This window comes from Crocodylus porosus, unplaced genomic scaffold (genome assembly GCF_001723895.1).
Source record: "Crocodylus porosus isolate Cpor-Errol unplaced genomic scaffold, CroPor_comp1, whole genome shotgun sequence".
NCBI classification, from domain to species: Eukaryota; Metazoa; Chordata; order Crocodylia; family Crocodylidae; genus Crocodylus; species Crocodylus porosus.
In genome coordinates, this window is record NW_017728907.1 from 56,430,697 (window position 1) to 56,443,605 (window position 12,909).

The 12,909-nt window shown below is 42.1% G+C and overlaps 1 protein-coding gene across 1 annotated transcript in view; it reads left to right on the forward strand.

Annotated features, from left to right (window-relative positions):
- Positions 1 to 10,074, forward strand: part of C8A (complement C8 alpha chain) — a 37,738-nt gene extending 27,664 nt beyond the window's left edge. The window contains exons 8-11 of the mRNA XM_019531495.1: positions 712 to 840; positions 2,979 to 3,136; positions 7,898 to 8,120; positions 9,462 to 10,074. Coding sequence (XP_019387040.1) covers positions 712 to 840; positions 2,979 to 3,136; positions 7,898 to 8,120; positions 9,462 to 9,613 — 662 coding nt within the window. The 3' untranslated portion in view covers positions 9,614 to 10,074. The remainder of the gene's footprint in view (positions 1 to 711; positions 841 to 2,978; positions 3,137 to 7,897; positions 8,121 to 9,461) is intronic.
- The last annotated feature ends 2,835 nt before the right edge of the window (positions 10,075 to 12,909 follow it).

Here is a 12,909-nt window from a genome sequence, read left to right on the forward strand (position 1 = left end):
GAAAGGAAAGAAAAGAAAAAGAAATAGGGTCATATCCACAGCTAGTTAAAGGAAATATAGCAAATTATATCTGCGAGCATCTCATCTGTCTGTCCAGGCAGGCCTACTTGGTTAGACCAAATAAAAAGGCGAACGTGGATTTCAGTTTGTCAGGATCTCTGCATCTCTTTATTTGGATCACTTTCTGCTGCCAGTACAGGATTTTAGCTTAAAAATTACTACCAGGGATATCATATAGGTGTGTCAGCTCCTTAGCTACTGAAAATTGGCCTCTAAATGGATTGACTTCAGTGGGTCAATTCAGACGTATTCCATATAACGATGGTGCCTGTATGAAAATAGAGTTTTAAACAAGTGGAACAAAACCTGACATAAACACTTGCATTTTTTAAAGCTGACACTTTTGCTTTCTTCTAATACATATAGAGAGAACACTTTTTTGCCCTTTGCATCACTTAGGAGCTATGCTTGAGACACCCAACCAAACCACTGGCACCACACAAGAATGGAGAAGGCTTGTGCAAAACAGCTTCCAGAAACTCTTAGACATCAATACTTATTTGGCTTCCACAAATGTGTGTGTGTATGTGTGTGTGTATATAGATGCATATAATTTTTTTTTCTGGATGACATGTCTCTACCAAATAGTATTGAGAAAAACAGCATCTTTCTGAATAATACTGTAGTTCATTATATTTTTGTTTTTTTCAGGTATTGAAGCCGAACAAGTAAGTTCCTGTTTTGGGCTATCACTAGGCTTCTCCATCAGTAAGGCTGATATAATCGGAAAAGCAACACTTTCACACACTGAATGTCAACAAAAAGGAGCTCTTCAAACCGGTATGAAGTTTTCAAATTAATCAGAATATATGTTTCCTGCTAATAAATCTCAAGCTGGTTTCACTCCTGGTGTTAGTGGTAAAACTGCATTTTTAGAAATTCAGCCATTGATGCTGCTTATTTGGCTCAGTATTGCTGTTGCAGTTAACTGATTGCTGACTGCTTAGCTTTTGAGGTTACATGGTAGTTTAAAATAGGAATGGATGAAAATCAAGGAGCTTTATGAACCTCTCAACATAAATGATGTGTTGTGGTATTTGTAAAATTAGTTCATATTTATAACATTTCCCCCATGTAATTTAAATTCAGTTTTTGTCAAGAGAATTTCCTTTTAAACTCTACCTCAAAGTTAAGTCAAGCTCAACAGCTAACCAGAGTTAAGCACAGCCTCAAGAGCTATCGAATAGGTTTGCTGCATTTGGTATTAAGATCCTTAATTGATGCAAGTCAGTATAAATCCACTGATTTTAGAGATGCTCTTTTGGTTTACCCCAGCTAAGTATCTGGATCAAGGTATTTATTTTGGTTAAAGCAAAGTGCTAATAGCAATTCTCATTCCAGAAGTAATTCCAATATTTCGATATTAGCTTTTATGCCAAAACAGAAAAAAAAGTTAATGAGAGGCACGACACTTTAAAGTGAGCTAAATGCTTCTGCACCACTTTAATGGTGTTGGTGCAGAAGCATTTAGCCCGCTTTAATGGTGTTTGCACACCTTGGTGGTGCATTGCACATTAATTCCAGCCGCTGTAGAAAATTTGGTAGTGTAATGTGCCTTAAATGAATTGGGGCACAGCAAATTAAAACACCTTTGAGGAGTTTTAGTTTGCTGCCCCTACAGCTGCAGAGCGAAGCACTGGGCTCCATACAGCTCCACGGCTCTGCAGGAAGCCCTGCAGGCAGCCTGGCAACAACCCGGGAAAGCAGCTCTGCCTGAGAAAAGCAGAGAAACTGATCTTTTTTTTTCCCTGGAGCCTGCCTGCTGGCCTGAGCTACACGGGGGCCTGGTGCTTCCCTCCATGGCTGTGGTGCCCCCTGGGACTGCCCGAGCTGGGTGCTGCGGGTGGGTGCCACCTGGGTGGGGGGCACTGCTGCCGCAGAGGGAAGCACCAGCCTCCCGCAGCCAGGGACCACTCCGCCTGCCAGCAGCTCGCCCTCCCCTCCCCACCAGAGAGGCAGGTAAGTCAGCGGGGTGTGCGTACAACACAGGGGTTTTTTAAAACCCACCGCTTTGAAGTAGGCCCTCCGTTTCATCTACACATGCCCCTGCAGATTAATATTGAACTGACTCATAACGATATATTGGGTCAGTTCAACAAAATGAACAGTTTTAACTCAGATCAAAATCACCCAAATGAAACGTTTTGTGTGAAAATGTTGGAAAAATTGAAATTTCCCTATAAGAACTTTCAACTGTATGGGAGTGGCATTTGCTCTCCAAAACCGTCCCAGTGTAACTTTCTCAATGAACTCTAACATTTAGATTAGAAAGTTTGTCTCTTCCTTTCTATTTTATTCCACAGTCCCTTTGAAGGCATATTTTTTTTTATCTCCACGATCTTTCTTTAGACTCTAGAGGTCTGGATTTCCTTCCGATATGATAACTGCCAGTAACTAACTGCATGACCTTGCACTAATTGCTTTTTTATCTGAACCTCAGTTTCCACATCTGTAATACAAGGAGTGGATGCTGGGGAAAACTGACACCTAAATTTGTAAAACCCTTTGACTTGTACAGATGACATGACAAAATTACATTACTATTAACATAGCTCTTATTATTGCATATATGCTGGGGAGCATGACGGTGATATACGACAGTGACTGTGTCTTATATAAATCTAAGCCAGATAGAAGAATTAGAAATGAGGAGTTCATGTAAGGTCCTAAACTCTTATATTACCATGCTTATGTACTGCTTAACTCATTAGAAACCAGCCTGTGGTAATGGGAAAGGCTGCTTAGCTTCGCTTACCTCATTTCACTGAAGTCAATGGAAAAGCTTGCACTGGTTAATTGTTGAGATCTGGGCTCCTCTGGGTAGGAGGGGACAGAGTCCTGTTGATTAAGTACTTTTTACTACCCTAGTGAATTTGTGGCAGCACTAACTGATGTGTAAGTATAATTTAACTTTCCAGATCATCAAACAAAAAATGCTGTTGTGGAAGATATTATTCCTCGGATTAAAGGTGGAGATACCAGTTCAGCCGAAAGCCTTTTAAGCAGCCAGAACACCAATATGTATCGTCACTGGGGAAGGTCATTAAAATATAATCCCGTGGTTATTGATTTTGAGGTAAGACTTCTTGCAGTTGAAGAAACTCCACAGCTAAAAGGAATGAAAGTGTAGCAGACCAGATCATTTCATATTTTTATTGTGATCCCATCACAGAGCAAAATTAAATGTAATGGGCCACTGATTCGGTAGCCGCTTACATTTCACAATGGGGAGTGCATTTCTTTGTGACAACATCAAAAGGTGAGACAGACAAGAAGCTTCATGCTAGATTAACACAGAGGTTAATTTTTGATGCGTCTCTGGGCAGAAGTAAGCAGTTTCTTGAAGAACCCTTTTCAGTGATCATATCAATCACTGTTACTCTGAATTGTGCATCTTCCCAAGTCAACAGGAAACCACCGAGGGGCTAGAAGGGAACGGGATCCTCTCCCAGCCCTGGAGGCTCAGTGCATAGCTCCCACACGGTCGCTACAAAACTCACGGACTAATAGTGATACCTTGCTATCTGCCTTTAACCCATTATGAGGTTTATTGCTTGTGGACCGAGACAGCTTACATGCTCATAATTGCAAGTACCTCATATAGATACTAGAGTGGATGCTGCTGCAGTGCATGCTTTTCTGCATCCCAGCTTTGTGTTACTTACCTGTCATGCTCTGACCCAAAGAAAAGAAGAAAGAAAACCTGAGCTTTGGCACACTGCCCTTTGAGGCTGTAAACATTTGACAGGGGCCTGACTGTCCCAGAGTTTGACCCGTGCAAAAAAAGGCACGGCACAGTCATTTACACAGGTAGTCCTTCCAAGCTGCCTTGCTGCTTCCCCATCAGAGAAGAGCACCCTGCTTGCCCGACTTGTCCTGGGAAAAAAGTGCAATCGTCTTACAGATGCACACAGCCGGGTCCTGGGAATAAGTGGAAGCGCGTTTTATCCCACTTACTTCAGAGTGACTTGAAGCAGGACAGCGGACTTGTACGTCTGCAGAATCCTGGGACAAGAGGCTTTATTCTGGGACAAATACGATGTCTGTTTGCACCCTATAATGAATTTTTGCCCTTCAATGCCATGAAATAGGGTCTACTCTTCTAAAGGAAACGTAGCAGAGAGGAGGTGGAGAATGGTATTCTCTAGTTAGGGTACAGAGATGGTTTTACAGACTATATTGCACTGCTAGGGTATAATGAGGTGCTTTGACATTTTTTGGCTTCACTCCCCACTTTTTGACTCCCCTGCTTTTATCACTGTGTAAAACATAAAGCCACCTAGAAAGAAGAAATGTCAAATACCCCATGTTTTTTAAAAAAGACTCAGATGGATAGGCTTTTATTTCAGCTTCTGGCCAATCAATTCTGCAGAGATTTTTTTGTACAGCTAGGGAGCCATCGTTCTCAAGGGAGATGTCTCCAGGCTATTGCTGCTTTGGGCAAAATCTGTAAAATTGCTCTTGGTTGTAATACAAAACTCTTCATGAGGAAGAGTGCCAATGTCAGGGGGCTGTGCACAAAAAGGTTGCCTGCAGATTGTTCTGACTTTGGTGCAAAGTTTATATTGCTCACCGACAAAGAAGGTTTTTTAATAAAAATCCAGGGACAGCTTCATGTTAGGCTGGTAGAAAAGCTGTTCTAAAAGTTTATTTTATTTCAAATGGCTGAAAGAAATTAGCCATTGCCGAACCCATGCTTTCTACATTCCCTGCTTTTGTTAAAGAGAACAACAAGAGTGTTCAGGTAGTTCAAGGTTTCAGGCTCGGGTTATAGGATTAATTAAACAACCGTCCTGAATTAGGAGCCTTTTGTAGGTAGGCTTTCATTTCAGAGTGGCCATAGGCCGTAGTAATCAAATATCGTCATTTGATGGCCTGAAAATATACGGCGGTCTCGGTGCTTATGGTAAAAAACTCAGCAAATCGTAGCTCAGTCTGCCTCTTTAATGTCAGCTACAATGCCAGATACATGAACAAGCAAGCAAGCAAGCAAAAAGCTTACCTCAATAGCTGATGTCTGCATTTCTAACGGTCAGCACTGAAGCAGATTGATATAGCAACCTGAGACTGCTGCTGCCCGTCTCATCTGTGGTTTCTATTATTTTGTCTTGGCACTAAAATGCTGTTAAAAATAGGATGCTATGGGCCATGTTCTACAAACACAGCGTTCAGGTGAGGCTGAATCTGCTCGTGTTCTCAGACTGGGCCTCCGGTTTACATGCCCTGGAAAAGAAGTCAAAGAAAAGTCAATTAATTTAGCTGGATTTCCTGTTCTGGCTAGATATTCAGCGAGCACCAGTTAACGCAGCTTTATTGACACCAATAAGCCCTCTGCGCTTACTTCCTTGGTAGGATTTTGATCGTATGTAACTGTGAAAGTCTGGGGGAGAAAACCCGAAGTGCCCCGAATCTTCTGTGCCCAACAACACGAAACAAGCTGCTGAAACGTCCCAAGTGGTTTCAGAAATGGGGCTTGGAGAGGGAGGAGGCAGAAGGGGAAAGCAGGGGGAAAAAATAATTCAGTGCTATCAGACCCAGCAGCTTCTACTTTGCGCCCTTGACATCCATCAGCAAACCACTGCCTTTTAAAGGAATTTTCTTGCAAGAGCGTGACAGTGGGGAGCAGATTGGGCGTTTCTCTCCGTGCAGTGAAAGGAACAAAAGTCTTCCAGGAGAGGTTATAATTGCCAGGCTATTCAGGGACTACAGCTGTGAGAGGAAGTGAGGAGGAGCTAGGTAATTTTATAGGCCTGCAGTCATGCTAGTCCAGGTCCATTCCCCTCATGCTAATTTAAGAGCACGTCTGCCTCTGACTTTGACAGCAGGAGGGACAGAAGTGGGGAAGAAGATAGGAGAAAATGAGGAAACAGGAATTATCTACCCTATTAGCAGAGCAAATGGGAAATTGTAGGACATTCTGGCCCATGCTGTATTGACAAAAGGATCTGTTAAAATAGAAGCACTTTCAGTAGCTCCTGAGCAGTCTGCTGCCGGTTATCCACCTTGCAGCACAAGTTCCCAGTAATTTCTGGACCAAATTTACTGTAATTTTCCAGTAACCCACTCAATGACCTTTCAGCTGGCTGCTCTAAGGGCTCTGCAGCTGCTCATGGCGCTGGAGGGGGTTCAGGCTGCTGATAAGCACCCGCGTCCATTTGACCATCTCCTATCTGTAGCTCGTTCCAGTTTGTTAAAGGCCCTTGTGCAAATTTGTCTAAGCACTGTTTTCAGAGCCATCGACTGCTTCAGAAGCCCTCAGGAAACACATTCTCTTCCTCTCTTGTAATAAGAGTAAATCCCAGTTTTCCCGCAAAAGATTTTCTTAGATGAGACACGTACATAGGTATGTGTACATATAGCTGTATACTGATATGCGTATGTAACTACATGCCATTTTGTATGCATCTATAAATAGGGTGACCGTAGGTCCCAGTTGGGCTGGGACGGTCCTGGATTTCGGAGGCTGGTTCCTGGCCACCCGGTGAAAATTAAAACAAGTGTTCTGGGCATGGGGTGCAGGGCAGGGAGGTGGAACAGCACAAGCTGTGAAATAAAAAGTCCTAGCAGACGGCAAAATGGCACTAAAATAGGTTTGCTTGATTAATAGAATGACAATTAAAAACAGGAGATGATTATAAACACCTGTGAAGTAAAGAACAATGGGTCGTTAATGAGGCATTGATTCCCTTAGCTGCCTGACTAGTAACACCAGAGCTGCACCATGCTGCTCCACCCCTGCCTCTGCCTGCAGCAGCACCATTGACCTGATGGGGTGGCGGACAGTGACCCAGATCTCACATTGTCTCATATGGTCACCCTATACGATAAGCCACTCTCTGCAACTGTGCAATCTCTATTTGAACATCCATATGGCTGAAAGAAATTAGCCATTGCCAAACCCATGCTTTCTACATTCCCTGCTTTTGTTAAAGAGAACAACAAGAGTGTTCAGGTAGTTCAAGGTTTCAGGCTCGGGTTAATTAAACAACCGTCCTGAACTAGGAGCCTTTTGTAGGTAGGCTTTCATTTCAGAGTGGCCACAGGCCGTAGTAATCAAATATCGTCATTTGATGGCCTGAAAATATACGGCGGTCTTGGTGCTTATGGTAAAAAACTCAGCAAATCATAGCTCAGTCTGCCTCTTTAATGTCAGCTACAATGCCAGATACATGAACCAGCAAGCAAGCAAGCAAGCAAGCAAGCAAAAATCTTACCTCAGTAGCTGATGTCTGCATTTTTAATGGTCAGCACTGAAGCAGATTGATATAGCAACCTGAGACTGCCATAGCACAATGCCTTTCAACTGTACCACACTGCACAGAGATGTAAAATATTGCACATTCATATATATACCTGTATATGTATTGGCACAGGATTAATAGTGCTCTAATCAAAATGCAAAGTAGACAGAAATTTAGATTTGACAACACTGAAATCTCACAGGATCCTATCAAAGGACTTTGGTCTAAGGAATCAGAGATCATGCAGAATGCTTGTACAATGGTTGCATCATCAAATCATGAGACCAATAACTTTTGGAGTTGTGGATCTGAATGTGGGATCAGTTTTGCAGGATGCCTTTAATGATGGGCCTTCAAACTCTCTCAGCAATTAGAAGGGGTTGGGACCAACTGTGTTACTTTGTTCACATAAACATATGTATCTATCTAGGAAAATAAGTTCTTTAAGTTCAGGTTTTCTCCCATAGGTACCACAGTACTATGATTCTAGCACTTAGCTAGCTTGGATGTGCTCATGAAATAAAGTAATTATCGCAGATCCACTGAAACAATTATAAAGTCACCCTCCCCCCCATATTCTCTTCTTTCCTATGCAGCTACAGCCAATACATGAAATCCTACATAGAAGCAATCTGGGTAATATTGAAACAAAAAGGCAAAACCTGAAACGGGCGTTGGATGATTACTTACTGGAGTTCAATGAGTGCCGCTGTGGTCCATGTCAGAACAACGGTGAACCTGTGCTGATAGGAAATACCTGTTTTTGTCATTGCCCAGCAGGTTATGATGGCCCTGCATGTGAACAGACTAGACGCATAGGTAGGATGTCGTACATGTGTGGTTGGGTGTGGGGAGAAGACAGAAACAATGAAGTGCTTCTCCCTCTGCAATGCTAATCAGCAGCTATTTGAATCTATCCATCAATCAAACCTTCACTTCTATATCACCTTTCATGCCAAGCAGTCTTCTGGGCTTTACAAAGGAGTAAAATTAAGAGCTTAAGTAATTACTATAAATATGCCTAGCTAAACAAGGGAGGTTTTAATAGCTGGAGACTTGTCAGCATTGCAAATCGACAGAGACAATTGAAGTACAGCAGAAGGGAATAGTTCTGAAAGCCAAAAATCTTGCCCTGCTTGCTGAGCAACATTCACGGGTGTTTTACTAGGCCTTGGGCACCATTCAGGGTGGTGTGTGTACCTATATATAGATCTATCGATACATCTATATAGATCTATATCTATATAGATATATCTATATATAGATATATAAAGTTCAGCATTCTTAACCAGGTTGCCATGGTATTCTGCAGTGCCACAAGGTCCTCTTAATGGCGCTGTTTAATATTAACGTTGATAGTGTGCAAACATGGTGCAGGATTTGGTCAGGAGGCATGGGGATGTGGAGGTGAGTAGGAGACCCCCCGGGTGGGGTAGCCTGGTGTAAAATCACTGCTGTAGTCAAACACATTGTCAACCAAAGCCCTGATAACCCAGAGCTTATCCAGAGCCCGGTAGAAGGGTTATAGTTACATTAGATTAAATAAAATCAGTAAAAAAAGTTTGTTAGAAAAAAAGTCAGATTGTCAGTAAAAAAAAGTCATGGGGTAGCAACCCTGCTACCAACATGTCAAAACATATTGTAATTGAAAAGTCCTGGAATGACCCTCCAACAGAGAAATGAAGCAGACTTTCGTAACGCATCTTCACTAATGTGACCTGCCTGGCATGAGACAGAAGTGTATTCTTTTACCTTCTTGTCAGCAAGTTGCTGGCATGTATCACTGATGACTTAGGAAAGAAAGGCCAAATTGTAGTCTTCAAATGATCAGAAGGGTAGCAAAAAGCAACAGCTACCAATTTGAATAGCAAAATGCTTCTTAATAAAAGTGATCTTCAAAATGCCCCAGAAACATTGATCTGCACAACAATCCTACATGTCAGGTAAGTATCAAGGTTGCGGAGATTGTCAGTGCCAATGTTAGGGTTAGAGCAGAATCATTAGTTTATCATGGCAAGGTCTGACTCCTCTTCAGAAACTGCAGCTGACTGCTCCAGCTTTTAAGTGCAGCTTGCCACTGTACTAAAACTTAGCTTTCTATTGAAATGAATAATAAAATTGTTATAATCTAATGCATTTTTAAAAAAATCATTTTTACAGGCAGCAAGACAAATGGTAGATGGAGCTGCTGGTCACCCTGGACTCCCTGCCAGTCTGGAACAAAGACACGTACAAGGCAATGTAATAACCCAGCTCCACAAAACGGTGGGATATGGTGTGCTGGAAGGAATTTGGAGACAAAGGCATGCTAATAGCTGGCTAGGACTGGAATAAGTAATGAAACTGCTTAATGCAAGTAGATGGCTGATAGTGTTTTGTATAGGAGATCTGAATTGGGCTATTAATACCCTTGGCATAACTCTGCTCGGTGGAATTACACCAGTGATAAACAGTTTTGAACTACTGCATTTACAAAGATGCAGATTCACACCCAATAAAACCCAATCATTGTTCAATAAGCTTCACAGTCTAAATTCAGTATGCACCAAAATACGCACGGGCCATTTTAATGCAATAACATTCATTTTACCCTCAACTTGGGATGACACACTAGGAGAATCAGGACCCATGGGTTTACTGAATAGCAATGAGGTTATGACAAGTCATAAAGCATACTTCTTATAACTGTTTGCATAGTAAGCTGCGCTAACCGAAGGTTTTTTGTATTTGCCTCTGGAAAACAAATTAAATGCTTGTGGTTTTTGCACATGTACATGTATTGTTTTGGCACATTCATTATCTCACTTCTATCACTGTAAAACAGACAACGAGGATCTAGTAGACTGCCAATGTCAGAACTTCAAGCACAGCATAGTGGGCCAGTTCCTGTTTCCAGGGAAGGCAAACGGTGATTTCAATAGGACCAAGGATGCTAAAGTTATCTGATGAACTATTAGTAAAAACTGATGAGAAATTTTAAAACATGGAGGCAAATGAAACTGTTCTTCAGAGGACCTTCCTGCACAAATGAGACCATTTCTCTTTAAGATTAGTGATGAATCCACTATTAGAACAGTGGCATTTTATCTCCAAGGCGCCCAGAGTTGGAGAAGATGTTAACAGGCTTGTTGATTTAAGACCTCTTTTTTGAACGTAAGACGTAAATCTTAGCACAAGAATACGTACAGTATTGAACTGCGTCCAAAGACTGCAGCGAGAGCCCACAGCTCTGCATTCGTAATGAACTGCTGCAAAAACCCAGGGTGGGGGGGAAAGTGAATGGCACCGAGTTTTCTTGTGCTCTTCGGTAAAAGAAAGAAGAAAAAGGCCATGAGAGCAAGTCTGGTCTTATACAAAATAAGAAGTACAGCCCGGGATACTTCTTTACATCTTTGAATGAGAAGGAGGGAGAGAAATGGGGTCATCATCTAGGGAAAGAAATTGTTTTGTTATTGCTGTTTTCTTAAAACACGCTCATTTTTCTTCCAACAACGTGCCACTATTGAGTTAGGCCCACATGCTTAAAGGGTGTAAATCAGCATAGCTCCAATGACTTGGCTGACTTAGGATAGCCAAAAATCTGTCCACATCATTTTTTTGGTAAGTTTGGCAGAAAGACAAATATTCATTTCACTTTCTCCTTGATCCCCCACTTCCCCAAATAGCTTCCACCAGCAAAAGCTAGAAGCAATTTCTTTTCTAGGAAGGAACATCCAGATGGTAGTCTTCTATGGAAATGACAAATAACTCCACAACGCTGGCAAATGGTTGATAATTCAGGATTTGGCAACTTCTTGTCATTGTTGTACCCAAACACAAAGAGCACTTGACCCTGCTGTGGCAGGACATGCAACCACTGAAGAGCCCCATTGAAAAGTGCCTGATGGCAGGGATCAGCCCATGAACAGGGCTGTCATACTCAGGCTTTTTATTTGAATAGCCTTCCCTACAGTATGATAACTAACAGGCAAATGGCAAATTTGGTGGGAAAATATAGTGCAATGCACTTCCACCACTGATTCATTTAGTGCTTTGCTGTTCTCTTTACCCTGGCCTTTTATGGCTGAATAAAATGATGGAAGGGGAACTAGTACGAAACAGATTTTAGAAGGTGGCAAGTGTGGACCATTTGGATGAGGGGAAGAATGAACCGAAGGGACTTGATACATTAAAGAAAAAAGAGACCATTTGCCCCGTCTTTTTAACCATGTTGAAGAAGAACAAATCACAGGGTTGGGAAATACAAAACAGGAACAATGACAAGTGATCAAAGGAATGGAAAGTGCGATAAAACCCACCAAGTGGGTATCTAGGCAACAGGAATAAACAAGGGCAAACCCCTTAAAGGAGGGCAAACTCCTGAAACAGGAACTGGGAATTCAACCTGAGTTTTCCTTTATCCGCTCTGAATGCTGCAATATTTCAGTCTGGCGATCAAGACAAGGCAACACACTGGAGAAAGTGTTTGTCATTCGCCTCGCAACATACAAACACCGAGGCTTTGTTCAAAAGCCCAAGAGAAAAATACCCCTCTCCCCGTACTCCAGTTCTCCCCCTTTCATCTGGGGCTCAGATACGCTCAGTGCTAAAACTCAGAAGTCAGAGCAACGAAGCTGAAGCGTGGAGAAGAGAGAACCTGCCTGTAAGGTCTATAGAAGATTACGAGCAATTACACATTTCCAGTGATAGTCCAAGAAACTAATATGGCTCGCGCTGAAGTGCTCAGCCCATGAGGTGCATCAAATGAGATTTTAAAAAGTCAGTTGCTTGCCTAAAATAAAAGCTTTGGCTGTACATTAAACCAGTGCAGCTCTAGTCTGCTTCTAATGGATGAATTTTGCCCGCATGCACGCTGACATACAGTTGATGTAGCTATTTATCCTATATATTTCTTCTGGGATATTTCCTGGGAGACCTTGTTTATCTCTCTTATAAGTACATGATGGATGTATGGTGCTCTGGATAAACTGTATAACAATCCAGTGTTTTTATGGATATAGGCAAACTGGTTTATTAACAAAGGAAGGGCAGAGAGGAACCAGTACACAACAGAAAATAGCAAATGATTGATGACAATACACCTTAGGTTGCAAGGTGCAGACTCAAGATAACTGGGTAACAGAACAGCAGATAATGGCAGAGCTTGAAACAGAGATCTGTTTTCTACCTGGAGGTCAATGCCACGCTGACTACCTGACTAAGCCCCTTTGAGGCTGGGGTTTTACAGCAATCCAGAATCCCCAACACTAACTGCTCTAAAATTGCTGCCTTCCTTCTTGTGTACAATGCATTAATGATGTGCATAAGCAAATAAGCTGGCCCTATAAAAGAAATTACACTCTAAATCCTCAGCAGGGGAGCTGAGAGGTTTTGCTGCATGTTGTAGAATTTGCTGAACAGTTGGGCCCTGCAATCTACATCACAAATGAGGAAGATGAAGAGAAATCTTTTTATTTGCACTGGAGTTTTCCAAATGGGACAAGGTTAAAATGCAACTGTACTACACAATATCGGCAGTATAATTTGGCCAGCGTTACGGCAATTCTGCTGGGCACCTAGCAAAAGACGGGATGTCCTCATGGTTAGAGGCAAAGACTTGGAGTTCAGA